Source organism: Acomys russatus, chromosome 13 (genome assembly GCF_903995435.1).
Source record: "Acomys russatus chromosome 13, mAcoRus1.1, whole genome shotgun sequence".
Lineage (NCBI taxonomy): Eukaryota > Metazoa > Chordata > Mammalia > Rodentia > Muridae > Acomys > Acomys russatus.
In genome coordinates this window covers 48825228-48845786 of record NC_067149.1, presented here as the reverse complement: position 1 = coordinate 48845786, position 20559 = coordinate 48825228, and the positions used below count along the sequence as shown (strand labels likewise).

Below are 20559 nucleotides of genomic sequence, written 5' to 3'. Positions count from 1 at the left end.
ATCGGTGTAGCCTAGGGGGCTTCTATGTTGCTCAACATTAGTAAAACGCCATGCCAAACAATCCTAAATATATACATTCGAAGGGGAAAACTCACCAAAGTTGAAAAACTTTGATGGATTTATATTTCTACATCTTATATAAAAATAAGTTACTTACTTCACAACCACCAAGTCCCAGATCCACGTCTCAGGGAAGTAGGACCGTATAGTCTCCGTGGGAGCTTCTGCAGCCCCAACAAAGTGATCCATGAGGCTTTGGCCTACGAGGTAGGCCACACGGGGCTCTGCAGCAGGTAATAAATACAAAGATAGAGTTCACAGGACGCTGTGCTACCAAAGTGATACCACAGAAAGATCTGGAAGGTGAGACGGGAGTCAGGAAAGGACATCCGGACAGCCAGGAAGGCTTCTCAGAGGATGTGATACTTCACCTAATTCAGAGGTATTAGAACAAACTGAGCTGAGGTGGGGGTGGGGGAGAAAATCCCAAGCATAGAATGGAGGAAGTGTGGCAGAAAGCCTTGAATTGCATGCAAAAGAGAAGCTTTTGTGGAATCCCAGAGAGTTACTGCCCATCTGCGAAGTGGAGAGAGAGGCCTGGGGTGTTGGGTGAGGAGGAGAAGGGCAGTGGCCTGGGTTGCCATTGACATGTTCATCTGGCAAAGAAAAAAAATGTGGTAGTGGCTTTGAGAAGCAGTTTACAGCAACGGAGGAATCGAGGATAGAAAAACTATGTCCTCCACACTGACTCAGGAGGTCAGGCAGCCACTTTCTACTTCTGAAGTACTGGTGAACATCTGGCAGCCACGCCCTTTAGGGGAAAATGTACTATAGACACATTGACAGGCAGGCACTACATGGAAAAATGACAATAAGCTTCCTGTAAGTCTTAATAATAAAGGATTCTATGGCTTATAAAGTATCTGATTCTCTGTAGTAAATTTCACATAGAAAACAGATTCTCACCAAACGTTTTCCTAGATTTTTCCTTTTCTCCACAGTTAATGTATCCAGTCACTACATAACAATATAATACTAAATCCACGCTGCCAACTAGGATTTGGCAAAGAAACAGTTTACATAACCAAAAATAGTGAAGAGTGCTCACTGGTCCTTTGGGCTGTTGAAGAAGATGCTTTCTGAGCATTTTTACAGTTTTTACAGACTGATGAAAACCTTCCCTTTTCTTTCAGCCCCCTCGTCTCTACTGGCAGAGACAGGGTGTTGGTAGTTGATTTTCTGACTCCTTGGAGTCTATTCTTTCTTTACATTGTGCCTGTATTGGATCAGCACTTCTCCTAGGCCATGTTCATAATCCACCTCTGTGCTCTGCAGACTCACACTTGCTGGAGAGGTGTCAGTATCAGATTTGAGCTTCTATTGTCACAAACACTGTGCAATAGCCTTAATATATCTGAATCAAGTCTTTTGTTAATTTTGGTCATGTTTTGTTTTTAAAATTTTGTCTTATTTGGTTCAGTATTTTAGGCACTAACCTTCTCTATCGTCTTCGCCTCTGTGCCGTTCACAGATTTTGGGTTTATGGATCTTTGAGTTGGTGAACACTTTTAAGCCCATTTCCTACAAAGGAAATGACCACCCATTAGTGCATCCCCAATACACACCTCCTTTCACCTGAATTAAACTTTTCTGTGTTCGCATCTGAAGCAGGAACGGTAACATGCTAACAGTCTTAATGCCACCTTGTCCCTTAAACTCACCCGAGAGTATTAATCTTATCCACAATGCTTACAAATATCACAAAGCAATGGCTTTCAATAAAAAGAACACTTCATTAATCACTAAAATGTCTGGTCCTGATTCTATTGCATTTGGCAGATCTTTTCCTGCTGGCGACCTTGAAGAAGTCACTTGATCCCTTTATTCTGTTAGTTTCAATCATGGTAAGAATACAAATAACTTTCCTATACAGGGTACTCTAAGAACCTCCAGACTTGTCTCTAAGATAAGATGTTTACCTTCAGGAAACCATACATGTCCTCTTCATTTGTGTTATGAACTGGGGAGTACAGGACTCCATTAACGTAGATGTCGTTTTGCCTGATGCAGCCTTTGGCATTTTCTTCCTGCTGATCTGTACCCCTGGGGAAGCCCGTGAGGTCTCTCACTGGTAGCATATCATAAACCTGCAGAAATGCAAAGCACTCAGGGGCTGACTTGTCCCTGGCTCTTCATTAAGTAACTGGGAGAGAAACCCATGAACAGCAGTGGCACCATAACCTAGTGAACTTCACACTTAACCAATCAAGGGTCTAATACTTGTTTACAGCATTGGGGAGCGAACACTATGCTCAACACTCAAATGAAATGAGACCTTAACAATTGAGAAATTGAGTTGTGCCGTAGGTGACACAATGATCAGGGCAGAAGGGATGGAGTGACAGTTCGGTCACCACCTTGGAGTTAGCAACCAACTCTGCTTAGAGTGAGGGACACATGTCCCAAAGAGAACAAGTATTGTGAGCGTCCTCCATGTGGGAGGGAGCAGAGCTTCTAAGGTTTCATTCACGGAGACAAAATGCTCCAGGTTGTTATACAGTCTCTAAGGGCTGAGCTCTGAACAGGACACGATGATATGGTTCAGCAGGTATGTCTGCCATGCAAGCCTGGGGACCTGAGTTCAATCCCCAGAGCCCGCTGTACAAGGAGAGAGTTGACACTGCAAAGCCATTCTCCAGCCTCTGCATGTGCTCCATGCTGTAGGACTTGCACATCGCACACACTATAAATGCACACACAATAATATAAAACAGGAATTTACAGGTCAAGACCTTATAATTTCCTTCTACTTCCTCCTTTTCTAACTTTGTTTGTTTGTTTGTTTGTTTGTTTGTTTGTGACAAGGTCTCTCTATGTAGTCCTGGCTGTCCTAGAATTTACTATACAGACCAGGCTGGCCTCAAACTCACAGAGATACTCCTGGCCCTGTCTCCTGAGTGGGGGGATTAAAAGTGTATGACACCACATTGGCTTCTTTAAAACGTGTGTGTGTGTGTGTGTGTGTGTGTGTGTGTGTAGTGTGTGTAGTGTGTGTGTGAAAGTCAGAGGGCATCCTGTGTGAGTGATTCTCTACTTCCACCATATGGGCTCTGGAGATTGAACTCAAATCATCAGGATTGGCTACAAGCACCTTTATTCATTGAGCCTTCTTGCCAGCCCTATACTTACTTTTTTATGAATTAAAAATATTTTATTTCCTTTTGTAAGCTTTCATAAATACTTTAACAAGAAATATTCCAGTTGGCCTCATACTGGAAATGTGAAGCTCTGATAAAATAATATTAGCATGTATACTGATAAGCAGTTTTGCGTAATAATGTGTCCTTTCATTATGTCCTTTTGTAACTATATTTTCAAATTTCTTATATCTCAATGTCACTAATCCACAGTGATTTACTTTCCTTTTTTTTTTTCCAGCGATGTTCCTTAGTTGATGCCATTCTTATGAAAACGGAAACCTTAAATACTATTGGGTCTGTGTGGTCTTAGAGCAGGCAAGTAGACCACCCAGATCCACTTCGTGAAGTTCGTCATTTTCATTAGGCTTCCCAAGACGTTAAAACTAGCTTGAAAACAAGCATCATCAATTTTGCAGAGTTATGGGCTTCATCCACTCTGCTCCATTTTATGTAAACATACTTTATCATGACCTCCCTGGTTTTATGATTAGAAATAATCCTTATTTTGCACATCTGCACTTTGCTTGTAGCACTTTTTACAGCCTTTCTTGTGCCTTCCCAAGCATTGCCTAGCTCAGTGGCTTAACACAGTCACAGCTGGCTTTACCTGGCCATGTGATCTGGAACAAGACATTGATACTTGAATCATATCTTTCTGGTTAATTTGTACTGTGTTTTTGCCATTTCAAAATACTGATTTTCTGGTTGGTTTGATATACCAGACAAAACACTTGCATCATTTTTTCCCACCTACAAAAGCTAGAAGTGTGAGAGAAAAAATGAGAAATATGAAAGAGTGTGTGCAAGGATCTTCCTTACCAAGCCAAGTGTCCATCAAAGTTCAAAACTATTAACCTATAGGAAACTATAGTCATTTTATTTTTTGCTTTTATTTCTTCTTTGAGAATTTTATATAATACATTTGACCATTTTCTTTCCCCTTCCTCAATGTAACTATAGTTTCAACAGGTCTGACATTACTCAAGCATTTATTCTGGCTTCAAGGCCATCACATGGGTTGTCCCTCATATCTAAGGCAGACAAGGACTCACCAAGGATGCAGAGAGCTCAGCCTCAGGCCTCAGAAGCAGCAGGCTCTGGTCCACGGCTCGTAGAGCACAGAGGGACTGAGGAGAAGCTGTGACACTAAGGAGGGCATAAGTGGCAGGAAGACTGCTGCCTGGGCGGAAGATCAAATTCACCTGACGTATAGGAAAGAAAGGTCAGAAAAATCCATCTGTGATTTCCACCCTGTGTTCCTTTCATTTCTTAAGAATGCCCCACCCTCGACACATAATATCTTGGGTTGGTGTTAGGCTACTTGAGTGAGGCCTCTCCTCCCAGCCCCACCCCAACCCCCTTGAACTTTGCTTTGCTTCTCAATTGTATGGTCTCTAAAGATACTTCTAAACTAGCCATTTGGAAGTGTCTGGTTTTTGGGGGGTTTTTTTATTGTTGTTGTTGTTTTGTTTTTTTTACCTCTGATATACAGTGCATGCCCATTTAACTCTGGATTTGTGCAATGCGAAAAGGTCTAAGCTGTTTTTGTTTGGGCTTTGTGTGGTCTTTAAACTTGCTCTTATACTTCCTAAACTTCCATCACAGAGAGAGGAACATGGCGCCGAGAGCTGTGCTATGTGTTAAGAGTCAATGTTGCACAGAGATTTCTGGAAGTAAGGCAACAACATGACTTCTTCTTGTTTGTTGTTGCTGATGTTTTGGTTTGGCAAGATAGGGTTTCTCTGTGTAGCCTTGGCTGTCCTCAACTCCCTTTGTAGACCAGGCTGGCTTCGAACTCACAAAGACCAGCCTGCCTCTGCCTCTGCTTCCCCAAGCATTGGGATTACAGGTGTGGGCCACCACGCTCAGACTCCTAATGTGAGTCTGCAGTGACTGTGTAGAATCTTGCTGAGACAATTCACACAGGTATAAAAGAACGGGTAATAACTAGTGATAGACGTTGAGATTTTATTCTGTAAAGGATCCACCTTGTTGTCCAGACAGTTTTCAATCTCATATTTGACAGTATCTCCAATCACTTCTCCATCAGGCAGAACAGTATAAAGGAGCACTCGAGACACAGGAGCCATGTCTGTCTGCACTGGGATTAGTATGGAGAAATTGCCGTTCACTGGAGCAGAGAGAATGAGAGACAGCAGCAATGAGTTACTTTATTACACAGAGCTACACGGGGCTCCCAGCCTGGCCAGTGACTGCTACCATCAGTGGACATAATGAACAGTGCTCATAGCAAATGCATGACTACCTTGCAGAATTCTCACTTTGGAGAAGATAATTACATGAAATCCTTCCTCCTATATAAATCATATTTATTTTTCCTCATCACTTTTGGGATTTAACTGGCTGACACTAACCTCAAATGCTACCCAAAGGAATGGAGGTATGGACCACACCATTATTCACTCTTTGATTTCTTACATTAGGAGAAAAAGAGGAATTTGTGAGACCTAATGGTAAAAGGTTAACACACTGAATTTACGCTTATGTCCCCTTTACCCTCTGTGAAACATGGCACTAGCCTTTTCTCCTGAAGAGGTCTACACTTCCGCAGAAGCCAGCTCTGATACCTGTGCAAACTGTAGTGTTTGCTTTAAACATTCTTGAGTTTGCTGCACCAAGAGATTTGGAGACATGCTAGCTCATCATTTTCTACACCCTATCAGAATGGGGGAAACCTTCAAATATTTATTCTTCTGTCATCCAAGGGCCGAGTCCCATCCCTTGGTAGAGATAACCATCTGAGCCTTTGTAAATGGTCACTAATTTCAGAGGAGAAACACACATGCACGTGTACACACACACACACACAGAGAGAGAGAGAGAGAGAGAAGTACTTTAACATAGGACCTGGTAAGTAGAAAGCATCCAGAGTTTTCCTCCTCTCCTTTTACATAATTCTAAAATGTTGAGAAGAACATGCACAAATATTTCTGGCTAGAAAGCTTGACGTGACTACAGTACACTCACAGCCCTAACAACATTTTAACTAATCTAAGGAAAATATATTGGGAGGCCGGGAGGGAAGAAACTATTTGACAAAGGGTGACGAAAAGAACATTGCATTCCTCCCGGCGTCCTCTTTATTGTGACTAGATGGGAAAGAGCCCTTTTGGAAGCCTCTCAGGCACGCAGTGAGGTCAGCCGGTCGGCTGGCAGAGCCGTGGGGATGAGGCCATACTCACTGTCTCCCTGCTGCACAGGCAGAGCGTAGGTCCCCGCTCGAACGATGCCTCCCTTTGCCATTAGCTGCAAAACAGGAAATTAAAAAACTTCCAACGGGGATCTTAGACTAGCTTCCATTCTACAGGCTTCTCTCATTTGAAGCACCTGCTGGAAATAATTAGCCCCATGTGAAGTCAAAGACTTTTGAAAGAAACAAGAGTGAGGAGAAGCCAGAGGCTGCAGGGTGTGGCTCAGCAGTTAGGAGCAGGGCTGCCAACAGATCAAATTCAGTCCCCAGCACCCAGCCACAGCCCCCTGTAACTCCAGCTCTAAGGGATCAGATGTTCTTTTTTTTTTTTTTTTTTTTTTTTTTTTTTTTTTTTTGCCTCCCTGGGCACTCGCACACATGACATACACTCACAGATAAGGCACATACATAAAAATAAGAAGCTTTAAAGGAAGCCAGCGTAGCAATGCCCACAGTTTCATAAGCCTGTGTCTGTCCCCCAGAGAGCTTTATCTCACAGCAATAAGGCAGCGACCTCCCTTCTCACCAGATAATAGAAGACCAGCTCCTTTAGGTCCTGCAGGGCCACTCCATTTAGAATATAAAGTGCCTGGACCTGCAGTGTTTGGTCACAGGGCAGTTTCCCAGGTGTGGATACAAGGTGCACGAAGCTCTTGCTTGGTGAGAAAACGGCTTTGGCAGTGTGTCGAGCCTCTACATTCTCTGCTGTCAACCATCTGTAGCCATAGCAGATGCTGTTATCCTTGTATTTGGCCTAAAGAAAAATGATGTTACTTTACAAAAGTCGTATGTCAGGGACACCTGGCTTCACGATACTCTGCGAGCTTATCCCTTTAACTAGCTACTGGAAGTAAAAGCTAACAAAGGCCCTTATTTTATTTATCTGTCTTAGATGTAGCCCTGCTTGCGGCTTTTCACCACAGAGCATCCTGTGTATCAGAAGAGGAGAACAGAAGAGCCCTGGGGCTTGTTGGCTCGTTGGTTTGAAGGACCGTCTGCTCCTTTGCCTCTACAGACAGGCATTGGAGCTACAAAACCTCGCCGAGGAGCATAAACACAGTAACCACTCCGCGAGGCAGTCACATCGTTGGTGATTAGTTGCCACCAGGTTTTATGAGTCAGTGAAATAACAGAGCCCTATAGATTTGAGAAAAATGCCTACAAGTAGCACTGTTTAGAGCAGAGTTGGAGAATTAGCAGATGTCCCTTCCAGGCGTGAAGGCATTCCGTAGTCCTGAATTTCATAATCCCTAAATCAGACTAAACATCCTAATTGTTAACATAAACGAGTGCTTTTATGGTATCAACACTTAAAATACTTTCCTGTGGCTTTTTTGGAATGTACAGTACATTATCATTAGCTGTGGTCATGCAACTGGGCAGTAGGGTGAACAAAGACACGCACATAAGAGCAAGACTGCTACGTTTAATAGAAACACCAGTTGTCTGCATGCAGTTATTTATTTATTTATGGAAACTGGCACAGTATTTTCCATGGCGCATGTACCACCTTGCAAAGTAGAGCGCCCATAAAACTAGTAAAAGTTGACCTTGAACTATCTCTAAGTTATAGAGCTGGTTTCTCTCCATAGGACAAAACACAACTTGGAGCCTTTGTCTCTTTAGGCTGCAGTTTTGTTTTCAGGACTTGTTCATGCCATTACAACCTCTTTCTACACTCACCTTGACAGTGAGGGAGGTGCCCACGATGTCGTCAGTGTTGATAGAGAATCGTGCCAGGCCATCCTTATCAGTGGTAACATTTGAGTAATGGTTTGCTTCATTTGCTGTGATGAAGACCGTTTCATAAGGAATGGGGGCATCTCTCCCATCCATCAAGAGCACCTGAAGATGAAAAGCAAAGGTCTGTCCCTAGGCGTGGCATGCACATAGTCCCAGGCACGGAGGGTATCAGCAGAAGGCTATGTTGCGGTAAAAGAGATACATGTTAAAAAAAAAAAAAAAAAAAAATGTAACTACCCGTAATTTAAACTTAGTGAGCAGAACCAACTCTAGGAAGAAAAAAAAGAATGTGAAGAGACACAAAGCAACAATAACAAATAGGAATTACCTAACAGGTGCAGTGTGGCTAATTTATAAAGACCCTGTGCTGTGTATATAACACAGAGAGAATTATATAAGACAAAAATTATATAGTTATAGAAAATTTAATTCAACAGTCTATTTTATTCAAGATTCAGATTCTTATTTTGTGGTAAACAAGCTAACTTCCTGTAGCTTATCTTTACGGCATAGCATTACATATGCAAGCAAAGAATTCTGATAACGGTGCCATGTGCTGCTCTGGTTGATTTGTGTATGCTCCTGCTTCTCATCCAAAACAGTCATCCTTCTGAGGAGTGGGCAACTTTATGATGTGCCGCCCGTAAGTAGAGGAGGCACACTCAGCATTAGATCAGGTTTTAAGTGCAAGCTGTTGTTAATCCTGAACTCAGCCAAACAAATAGATGAAATAACCCAGTCCATATTGTAAAGTTGGTGACTTTTTTTTTTTTAACTTTAAGCAACTTTGAATGTTTTTGTATTTTTAACTGACACGTTTGCAAAGTCCAATGTGAAATTTCAATACATGCGTGAATGGCATATAACAATGAGAAGAAGACAGCGGGATATCAATCCTCTAATATATCTACTAGCAGAAAACAAAAACAAGCTGACATGGACCAGCATCCTTAAATAGCAATAAAATCTAGGTTTATCAAGAAAATGCCAGCTGTATGTGCAAACATAAGAATGGGCACACAACTCCACTCTTTTGTTGTCTGCTGAGACAGTCCTGAGACAGATAGTAAAGTTATTTCCCAGCATTAAATTATAAATGCATATGTATATATGTATATATTTTTACAGAAAACTAAAGCTAATATTATATTTTTGAAAGCCCCTGGCACAACAGAACATTTAATACATCAAAAAAAAAACAAAAACAAAAACAAAAACAAAAACAAAAAGGAAAACAACCTTTGTATCCATTCCCTCACAGAGTTAGTGTTAGAAGAATAATGTCACTTGTTATCATGAATTTCGAGGGGGGCCCAGGTGATAACATCATAAAAATCTGCTAATTAAATCACTGACTGCTTTCATACAACGCTGTTCTAAAAATGATTTTTTAAAAACCTTACCGACTTCACCAGCCTTTAAGATGATTTTATAGGCTTCATATACAACTTTAAGACAAATGCATGCACTTTTGTAAACTATCACTTTTGGTTAGATAATAGGCACCTGTCTATATTCTTTTCCTTTGGCTACATTTGATTGGCAGGGCTAACCAGGTAGAATCTTAGCAGACATTATACCTGTGATGTGAGTTCTGATAGCACATGGCTTGATGAACTAAAAATATAAGTAAATAAATAAAATAAATAAATAAATAAATAAACAAATACTCCACCTGCCCGGTGAATGGAATTCCTTGTCTGAAATGTGAGTCCACATCCACAAATTTCAGGTGGGTTATGGTCCTTGTGATTATAATAAACCCTTTTCCGGTTCCTTCCACACCTGAAACAGAAGGGGGAGATGTTCCGCTGTTGAAGGCCAACACCTGTGAATGTCTTACGTCATTACCTCCATCCTTACAGCTCATAATTTGGCCCAAGTCATTTTCTTCCTTTTCTTCCCCCACACCCGTGCAACACACGACCTGTTCCTTGCTCCTGGATCTTGGCGCTCACTAGAAGCTGCATCTCATGCTCGTGCCTCTTTAGCTGGAAAGCTTTGGTTTTCACTAGCTGCGAGAAGCAGCCGTGGCTGTCTAGCTGGTAAGGGAGAAAATAAAACACAAAAACATAGTGCATACAGTCCTGGCTAATCTGGTAGAATTTATGGGGGTAATGAAAAAATGATCTAGGTATTTTTTTTAATTGCAGTGTCTGTGCCCTACCCAGGGACTAATTGCTGATAATTTCATAACAATATCTTATGTATAATTGACAGATATAATTCATCACTGCTTGGCAATCCCTAAAGAGAACCACGCTAATGGTGTTTGGGTAATCTTACTGCAACAGCAAGCTAAGGCGTCATCAAATGCTGGGTCCCCATCTGTTGAAACAGCTGCTAACTGGTCATCTCTCCGATGACTGTTTCACTTCCCTGGCATTTAGATGGGGCACTGCAATAGGCTCTCGCTTCTAGAAGGAGACTAGACCTGATGCCCTTCAGGGTCAAGGTGATTTTAAAAATGCATGGCTTTTCTCCTTTTAGAGAAGAGATGTGGGAAAGAAAGCTTTGTGTGGTTCAACTTCTGGAACACATACATTGGGCAATCATGAAGGACAAGTAATAATTTTTTAACCTCAGTTTTTTTATTTTAATTTCTTAGAGATGTTATACAATTCTACAATTCACTTCCTGCCTTAGCAACATGCTGCTGTCAACACTGCCTTGATTGCTAACTCCCGGAAGGCACAGCTCTAAGCCTACCTGTTGGCTGAGTTTCTCACAGAAAGCCAATGAGTCTTCACCAAAGCAGTTAGAAGGATCACTGTACTTCCTGCAAATGTCCACAGTCACATGCCCTGGAACAGGCTTCCCGTAGGTGTATCTGTCATGAGAGCATTGCCAAATGACTCAAAGCTGGCATTCACTGGACATCCCCATTCCTGTTTTCTGCAAGACCCCTTCAGCTGTAATGCCCAGATGAGTACAAGTCCCAGCCGGTCTCAGTGTTTCTTCCTACCTTGTGCTGGGGTCATTCGTTACACACCAGAAGCAGACAAACTGACTGTAACTCAGAAAACTTCCATGTCACATGCTGGAGCTCACTGTACTCTTTTTTTACTCAGGTATTTTTTATTTTTATTTTAAATTATTATTTAACCTATTTTGAAACAGTTCTACAGCCTAGGGGAGCCTTGAACTCACCATCCTCTTGCCTCAGTTTCCATCGTGGTCACAAGCATGTAACACCATACTCAGTTTTTGCCTTTAAATTTTCAGTATAATTTAAATAATAGTGGGTTTTTGTTGTTACAAAGGCTGATTTTTTTAATTAAAAATTTAAATTATAACACAAGTATTAGGTTTCATTATCATATTTTTTATTCTCCCCAGACTCTTCTTGCTCATTCTCTTCCTCTCTTATATAACCTTTCCTCATAGTCCCCTCTTCTTCTCTTGTATCAGCTCTCCACTCTCTCTTCTTTTCCCTTCCCATGGTCTCCTAGTCTCAGAGCATATCCCCACACTCATCCCCACTTATATGGGCATTACAAGCTAGGATCCACAACTGAGAGAGAATGTGTTTTTACATTTTTAAAAGGAAAGTAAAAAAAAAAAAAAAAGTAAAAAATAAAATAAAATAAATAAAAAAGTAAATAAAAATAAAAGTTAAAAATAAAAATAAATAAAAATAAAAAAGTAAAAAAATAAATAAATAAAAAGTAAATAAGAGGAAAGTAACACCAACACACACACACACACACACACACACACACACACACACACACCTACTTAATAGAAACTGCAAGTATCTTCCAAACTACTGTTTGATGTATCCCCAGCATACATTTCTATGTTTGTAACTTTTTATGAAGGAAATAGGGCTGTGGCATAAATGTCACATGTGACCGCTTTATTATCAAGGGCATGTGTTTCCCTCCCTATTTGAAAATTTGAGGTCTCTCTTGTGTTTGTTTGCAAAAAGCACTGGTCAGCGGTTACAGGGGACTTGGTGGCCTCAATTCTGGAGCAGCTGACAGTATGTAGCCATGTGTAGGTCTCAAGGCAGCTCTGGTCTTTTTAATTTCTGTTCTGTTAGTGCCACTCAGAACAGGGGTAAGGGGGAGCTAAGATCCTGAAGACACTTCTCAGTTCAAAGAGAGAGATCATCCTGAGAAAGCATGCTCAGCCTCTCAGTGGACATGTCAGTGCAGAGAGGGAGCTAACTGCCACCTGATGAGGAAAGCATGACTTCTACACAGAATCTGCTTCCTACCCGTCGTTTGCAAGATCAATCTGTGGCCTGTCACCAACTGAAATCCCTCTATACGCATGCATTACTTACCTCCCTCCTTAGTGTACTGAAAGCACACATGGCTAAGGGAAACCCTGTATCCTTCAGAGCACTTGTATGAGTGTGCATGTGCACACCTGTGTATGTGTGCGTGCGTGTGTGTGCACACACACGCGCATGCAGCTTTCTCACTTGCAGAGTCAATCCAAGCCATGTGGCCTCTCTATAAATGGTCCTCATTTCATTGACAGTTATAGAAATGTTGATAGAGATATAAAAGAAAATAAAGATGAAACACAAAAGAAGAAAGAAGAGGAGAAGGGTGGCCTACAGCTGGGAACACTCTCAAGGGATGGAAAGCTTTGCTGTGGCCCCTGCTCCTGGCAAAATCAGCCAAAGTATCTCAATTGGCAGATGTGCTTCAAAGAGCTGTTTTCATTTTCATCAACTCACATGCCACACGTGGACACATTGATCTCTTCCTCCAGGATGGTGATTATCTCTGGCACTGTCACTTTCACCTCAAACTTGGGAAGCACTGTGGGCCACAATAAGGGAGGTTAGTGGTTGCTCTTCAGATCTGAAAGCTTTGGTGTTTTCTAGTTCTTTGTAACAATTTTGGTATTTTGTAAAGGTAACTCTATTCTCCAATTTCTCCATACTTACTTCATTCTCAGGTAAAGATTTTGATTAAGGAAAGATGACAGTTCATTATAACCTTAAAGAGTCATATTCTCTCTCTCTCTCTCTCTCTCTCTCTCTCTCTCTCTCTCTCTTGCCCCTTTATACTCTCACTACTGAAACAGTATTTTATTTTGTCATTCTGTATTGCTACAAACAACTAAACTAAATGACATTTTATTCACAAGTCACTAACACTCCATTGGACTTTGACATAATTGATTCTACTCTAAGCCCAAAGCCATCCACAGGAAGCAGAATTAATCTAAACAGACTCAAACTCTGAGCTCTAGAGGTCTCAGCTTTGAAGGACAATGTCCCATGATTTTCCGCAATCCATACCGAATTCCTCCACAGAGAAGGGGTGCTCTATGGTTCTGCCTGATTCTGTTCTTATCACCACCTTGTAGGAGCCCTCAGGGGGCTCTGAGGAGAGCGGGAAGGACATCTGTTTGAGGCCACTCTCCAACTGGAAGCTCTGCCATTGTGCAATGCGATTTCCTTTGGGGTCCTGTGATGAATTAACCATAATTCATAAAGGTGCAAAGAACATCAGAGGTTGTGAAAGGAATCTATGGAAACTTCCATGTTAACCGGAAAGAGGGGAAATTAGAAAGAAGGGCTCAGAGGGCAGTTGAGTTCCAGTCATCTGTTTCTGGGTAGCCTGGGAACTTCTTTCCCCCAAAGTCTCTTGCATATTGTAAAAATGTCCTCCAAGATGGTTTCCCCTGAAATGCCTGTTTTCCTCTAATTGTGGACTACTTGTGTCACTCACCTGAACATACAGTAGAGGGATCTGAAAGAAAAGAAAGAAAGAATTTTATAATGTTCTCAAATGTTCCCAATTCTAGTTTATGTGGAATAACTCAACATAAGTGGACTATCTATGTATCGATTATCTATACAAGTATCTATTCTACAAATTAAATTTTGCCAAAGTTTTAATTACTTCATTTCAAATAATTGCTAGGTAATGTTAAGAATTTGGTAGGCTATGGTAGTGGGTGCATATTGTGTACTATTGGTAGGAATGGGGCTTGCCAATACTATCCAAGCACTTGCAGCAGCATAGTTGAGAACATTCTCTTGCTATGCAGCTTCACAGACTGAAAGATAAATATGTGGATCTGGAAGTAGCTAGTCTTGGGTCCAGCATTTGATGTGCATAACGAGGTGTTTCTAATAATGAGAAGGGATGGGACTATCTCCTCTACCACTAATGCTTATTCACTTATAAAACTAGTATATATTACATATCTAGGTGTGTGTTGTGTGTCATTATAGGTGCTGAGAACACAGCAGTACAGAAAAGAAGAATAGGTCTGTCTGTCCTCATTATAAAAGGATGGAGAGAGCTGTGAATCCTCACAAAGGAGTGACTATAATACTCCAGCATCCTTCATAACAAAGACTTTGGTGTGTTTGAAAAACATTTAATCCTCTAAGAAATATTTGAACTTAGGTGTTTGGACAGCGATCCATAGTTTATTTTCTTACTTTTCCTAGTTAGAGACTAAACAGTAAGTTTAATTATTTGAAAAGCAACTGAGTGTCAGATAGTGACAGCACATGTCACCCACTACTTGACCTGGGATATGTTTTAAATGAACAGCCTGTACTATTGCAATGTGAGACGTCACTGTTAATACCCTCCAACTCTTCCTTCCCCTACGGCTTAAGCAGGGTCCCAGCCAGCTTATGCCAATAACAATGATTTTAGGTAGATAATAGGAAACTTACCAACTCATTAAGGGGGTGAAACTGATCATCCAATGAGACAACACGAAATTTCACTGAAATAGAAATATTTTTGATGAGCCCCAGCCCTCGGCCAGTCCTATCCGCAGGCAACAAAAGCTATTGAGGAACCAGGAACACAAGAACTGTGAGGAACAGGCAGAGCTAGAGGCGCTTCCCTTTTGATGCTGTCCTCTTGGTGGACCTTGCATACCTGTCTGTCCTGGCTTGTAGATGGGCTTGTCAGTCTGAACAAAGACCAGACTCTCTTTGTTCTTAACCAGCACAGTGCTGCGTCTCCTGAACTCGTGAGTGGCTCCTTTCACTTGGACAGTGAGAAACATCACCTCATTGGATGAAGACTGTGGGACCTGAAATACAGAAGGCGGTCTAAAAACCCCAGCGTGTCTCTCCAGCCTCATCCTCCTCTTCCTGGTCTATATTTCTGTGGAGCTCTCGCTCTTTTTCTTGATTTCACGCCCCCCCCCCCCTTGTTCTCCTCCGGGAAGTTGGCATAGGCAGGAATTTTGATATTTTACAAATGGAAAGACCCAAGCATGAGGTGAAGAAATGCGTTAATAAGAGAAGCTGTGACTGAAAAATCTCATCTTGATTTGTGTAGAAAACACAGTGCAGTCAGGACTCAGTTATATACTGTGTTTGACCAGGTTATTGTACACTAACAGGACATTGTAAAAGCAGGTGGTCAGGGTCTCAACACTATGGGGAAAGGAAGCATTTTATTAGTACTAGATTGCAAGCATCCTGCTCAGGGTGGTTTCAATGTTTTGTTTTGTTTTGTTTTTTTTTTTTTTTTTTTTTTTACTCTGAAAAGAATATGAGGTATTCCTGTTCATCACCAGTGGTGGCTTATGATTGGTAATGCTGGCTCTCGATTCTCTAATTGAGTCAACTGTACATAAGCCAAATGGCTGCACTCACGGTGAAGGCGGCACAGTGGAATAAGTCCTTCTCAACCTTAAGGTCGGTGAAGAGGCTTTGGTTTCCCTGGACAGACTCCATGGAAACTCTCACAGTCACCGTCTCGTTCAGGTGGATGAAGAGGAGGCAGCCCTTCTCAAGGGTGCCTGCGTGGAGCAGGGAGGGAATCATTACCATGTAGGTTCTGGGAATGGAGGAGTACAGTTAGAGGAGAGTAGGAGAGGGAAGGGGTGAAGGAGTCTGTGCCATCAACACCACTGCGTCCCATCACCATCCTTAGTAATTCAGTAAGACACAAAACTGCTTTGGGTGGCTTGATATTCTCTCTCTCTCTCTCTCTCTCTCTCTCTCTCTCTCTCTCTCTCTCTCTCTCTCTCTCTCTTTCTCTCTCCTCTCAGGCCATTGTAGTGAACACCAAGAACTTGCTTCTGTTTTACTGATAAGGGATCTGAGCCTCACAGAATCTCAGTTGTGGTGAGCGGATAACAAAGCCATTGTGCGTTACCCAACCTGGGTGTTTGCATCTAAAGTATTTGCCTTTCCAAATGTAGAGAAAAGCTCCATTCAAACACAGTCCGTCCTCTAGTAACTCAGGGACAGAACAGAACAGTTTATCAATAATAACACATGACTAAAGACTGACCCTCCAATTTCAAACAGTAACTCTCAAGATTGGTTTTAGATGCCATGCACCTCTATGTACTCTCACGTTAACTTCCATTTTTATTACAAGTCCAAATAGTAAGCAAATACACTCTTTGAACACTCTAAAATATGGCTTAATATCTCTCTCTCTCTCTCTCTCTCTCTCTCTCTCTCTCTCTCTCTCTCTCTCGATCTGTTTGTTTGGGTTTTTTGGCTTACTTTCTCTTAAGTTAGATTTCAACTTCCCCATAGAATTTCAAATATTATAGGTAGTATCATCTACTTAGAAATATATATTGAGAGATGTGGTGGCATGTGACTTAGGCGGCTGAGGCAGGAGAATTGTCACAAGCTTGATGCTGCCAAGCCCACATGGCAAGAACGTGTCTCAAAATAAACGACCAAAACCACAAAACAAATGAACAAAAAGAACAAAGCAATAAAAAAAAAATAAGTAAAGTGCAAAAGTTCTTTTTGTAATGGTCAAAAAATGTAATTTCTGTGCCATTTACTATCTAGAAATTTATACTACAATTTCCTTATTCTTCAAAATATCTTATGAACAACTCTTAATTTTTTATTAACAGGTATATATATACACATATACATGAAATATTACCTGCGGGTATATAAGTTTAACATTTACTCTTCTTTGTGTCAAATGTTTTCTTATGATTGAGCTGTTTTCAGAAGTTCTAATACACAATTTACCAAAAATATAAATCATGATTCATACATATTAGAATTCAAATACATTCAAAGCACGTCTTTATTGAGAACAATGCATGCCCCATCTACCATGAACACTGATGATCTTTAGTTGGATAATCCCCATTAAAACGAATAACGCTTTTCTTTTGTGTAAATATAAGCCCTAAGAAAAACAGCCTCCAATACAAGTAAGTAAATTGTAGATAATAACTGTGTCTTTGTTAACATTTCTTGCACATCTTCTTCTATGGCCCGCCTTAAATCACCCAGAGCCAGTGTTGTTCTAGCTGACTATTCTCTTTGATTCTTTGAAACACAGAGTTCGTCACTAGCTGATTTGCACAGTAGTCTGCTTGGTTAATAGAGCCCTTCACTTTCTCAGCATCGAGTCAACATTTGAAATCTTTCCTGGGCATTTTTAAATCCCCAGACAAAGCGCCACTCCGGAGAGGTGTGTCTTTATTTTATCAAAACAGAGTGAAGAATGTAAAGGAGGCAGCAAGGCAGCCAAGAAGGACAAAGCTTCAACAGAGACACTGGAGGTTCTGAAGACACAGGGGGACCCAGAAGGGTCCTGCGTGTCACGAGGGTACTTGGGTGAGTTTGAAATTCAGACAGCTCAAGAGAAATGATTAAGGCTGAGTTAAGGAGGAAGAACGAAGGGTGAGGAAGATTTGGAAAAATGTCAGAGCTGGAAGGAAAGCCTCGGAAGCGAGAAAGATCGTGATGGTTTTACAGGAAAGGAACGAGTAAACAGAAGACTCTAAATTCAAGCTTCTGGCGTTCTGTGGAACTCACGGCTTCTGTTGTGTAGCGGCATCTGTGGGCAGCAGCAGCGGTAGCAGCGGGGGCGGCAGCAGCAGCAGCAGCAGAGGCAGCAGGGTCAGGCTTGGGTGGTGGAGCCTTCGCTTCCCCATGCTGCAGAGAGAACTGGAGACCTGACTGCCTTGCGCTGTGCTCCTGGCCTGAGATGTGGTCCTGAACGTGAGGTGGAGCAGCTGGACTTGATGCTGGTCTTTGTGCAAACAGCTGGTTCCACCCACACAAGTTCTGTAAACAAAGCTGAGGTCTTTGAACATTCTCTGAAAGGGTCATTGATGGTCTAATTACTGCCAAGGTTAATTCCTGGCTGGTTAGCCAGCATTCCCAGAAGGATTAACCACTTTCCAGTTACAGCTCACTTTTTTCTGTTTTTTACAATAAAGCTGATAATCAGCTTCTCCACCCCCCACCCCCGCAGCTTCCCGCAGCGCTTTTTATTGATGGTCTGGGCTCCTGCCTGGATAGTTGGCAAGGAGGCTGCCGCTTAAGCAGCACTAGGAAGGCGTGAATACTTCACTCCAAGCGAGTCTGCCTGCAAGTTCTGGGCCGCATAAGGCCTTGTCTTTAAAGTGAGGCCCACGTTCAGCAGCCTTCCGTGAGAAGATTTTTGAACCAAACTAGGAAGTAGGCTTTGACTTTAGAGATATTATACATTAGTTTGAAAGTGAAACATCAGGGCCAGGAGAGATGATTTGTTTTTAAAAAGTTTCCTAATGCTTAGCTGTAATCCGGGTGCTGGAGGACAGGAGACAGGAGAGTCTTGTGCTTGCTGGCCAGGCAGTCTAGCCTACACAGTGCATTCATTTGAAAAAAAATCTCAATATAACATAACATTGACCTTTGCCTTCACACACACACATACACACACTCATTTCTGTTTTTAAGAAAGTGAAAAGTAACATGCTTCAAATAACCCCCACCTACTGTGCCCCAGGTGTCTTTGTTACCCACTGTACAGACACTTTTGCAGGGCACTCCCCTCTCTAATATCTAGGTCCTAGAGGCAACATCACTAATTCATGCATCCGTCCACTCATTCTTGCAGCTCCTTGGTTATTTCTAACCATTCATTGATCCTCCCTGGCTAGAACCTAGCGATAGAATTTCAAGGCAGTAGAAGAAAGAATGCACAAATCCTAACATTCTTTTGGGGCAGAAGCTAGAACATATTTTTACAAGTGAGAGGACCGACCGTTATCATTAGAGAAGTCGAGGACACCCTGAAGGCAGATGTGAGAGGCACACAGTCCGAAATCAGTATGTAAGATCCTGGAAACAATGTGGGAGGAAGCAAAACTCGCAAGTAAGCTGAGAAGTGTGAGTGGTGGTTAGCCAGAGGCAGGAGGTGGGGGAGGGGACATTCTAAGCTTTAGAATGGCATAAGTACATGCTCTTTATGAAATAAAATTTAGTTGTCCCAAAGGAAATGCCTAACTACTTAGAAGAGTGATAAAGAGAATTGGCTTTAAATGAGAGAAGAACTTTGACAATATTGCCGTTCCCATTTGTTGCTTGGAGAGAGCGATCTTACTGAAATATAAAGAGGAGACAAAAGAAATAATCCAGAAGACAGGAGAGTGAGTGGAGCAAGTGTCATACTGGGACATTCCCAATGGAATTGGAAAGAGGTCGCAGAGTGATAGCATATTTGAGAGACAGGATTACAGGAATTAAAAACATGTTTGTTTTAATATTCCAGCTGGTCAGTAAGTGAGTTATGCTGCCTTTAACTGAGTAAGACAAGAAACAGACAGAAACAGAGGCAAGGGCAGAGGGCTGGCCTGTGAAGACAGATAGTTTTAGAATGTGCTCGTGAGATATCCAAGCAATCTGTTCTTGGTCTGTTTGTTCTAGGATTGACTTGCTTCCTAATTCGGTGTGCCATTTCTTCTGTGAGTCATCTCTACCCTTAACTGCCGATGCCCTGGGTCACAGTGTGAAACTTGGATTATGGTGTTTCTTTTTGGACAGAATCTCAAAAACATGCATGATTTTTTTTTAAAAAAAGATTTGTTTACTTATTATTCATACAGTGTTTTTCCTGCATGTACTCCTGTACCAGATCTCATTATAGACGGTTGTGAGCCACAATGTGGTTGCTGGAAATTGAACTCAGGACCTTTGGAAGAACAGATGGTGCTCTTAACCTCTGAGCCGTCTCTCCAGCCCACACGCACGATTTTTTTTTTCATTAAAGATTAAGTTGAGTTGCCTGGGTATGAGGTCCCTAGAGTCCCCTGCTTATGCAGGCTGTGGAATCGAACGGCAGTGCTCAGATGCTGCTAATGAAAAAGTCAGAATCCCAAAACAAGGGTGCAAGAAACACTTGTCTAAGTGATAGGCAGAGGCAGTCAATAGAGCAAAAGTCAGGACCGAGAAAGCTCAAGAGAGCGATGGGGTCTCTGAGTTTCAAGAAAAAAGACTACTCTAAAAAGAAAATAATTTTGCTAATGATTGTGAATCTATGCCAAGGTCTCATTAACAATAGCATTAAAATTTTTAAATATATAGGACTTTGTAACATCCTGATTCAAACTGTAACAGAGTTTTAGTTATTTTTGCATGCTATAAACAAGCATGTTCAGGGATGATTTCTTAAGCAGGATGGATAATGCTTAATGAAATTT

At 41.6% G+C, this 20559-nt stretch overlaps 1 protein-coding gene across 1 annotated transcript in view; it reads right to left on the bottom strand.

Annotated features, from left to right (window-relative positions):
- LOC127197400 (alpha-2-macroglobulin-like) overlaps positions 1-18283 on the bottom strand; it is a 41532-nt gene extending 23249 nt beyond the window's left edge. The window contains exons 1-18 of the mRNA XM_051155298.1: positions 17909-18283; positions 15755-15938; positions 15027-15183; positions 14816-14868; positions 13851-13871; positions 13418-13586; positions 12848-12932; positions 10864-10984; positions 10082-10196; positions 9830-9939; positions 8095-8256; positions 6938-7165; positions 6404-6467; positions 5189-5331; positions 4253-4402; positions 1980-2147; positions 1497-1581; positions 158-284 (exon numbers count right to left, since the gene is read on the bottom strand). Of these exons, the coding sequence (XP_051011255.1) occupies positions 158-284; positions 1497-1581; positions 1980-2147; positions 4253-4402; positions 5189-5331; positions 6404-6467; positions 6938-7165; positions 8095-8256; positions 9830-9939; positions 10082-10196; positions 10864-10984; positions 12848-12932; positions 13418-13586; positions 13851-13871; positions 14816-14868; positions 15027-15183; positions 15755-15938; positions 17909-18189 (2423 nt within the window). The 5' untranslated portion in view covers positions 18190-18283. The remainder of the gene's footprint in view (positions 1-157; positions 285-1496; positions 1582-1979; positions 2148-4252; positions 4403-5188; positions 5332-6403; positions 6468-6937; positions 7166-8094; positions 8257-9829; positions 9940-10081; positions 10197-10863; positions 10985-12847; positions 12933-13417; positions 13587-13850; positions 13872-14815; positions 14869-15026; positions 15184-15754; positions 15939-17908) is intronic.
- Positions 18284-20559: the final 2276 nt, after the last annotated feature.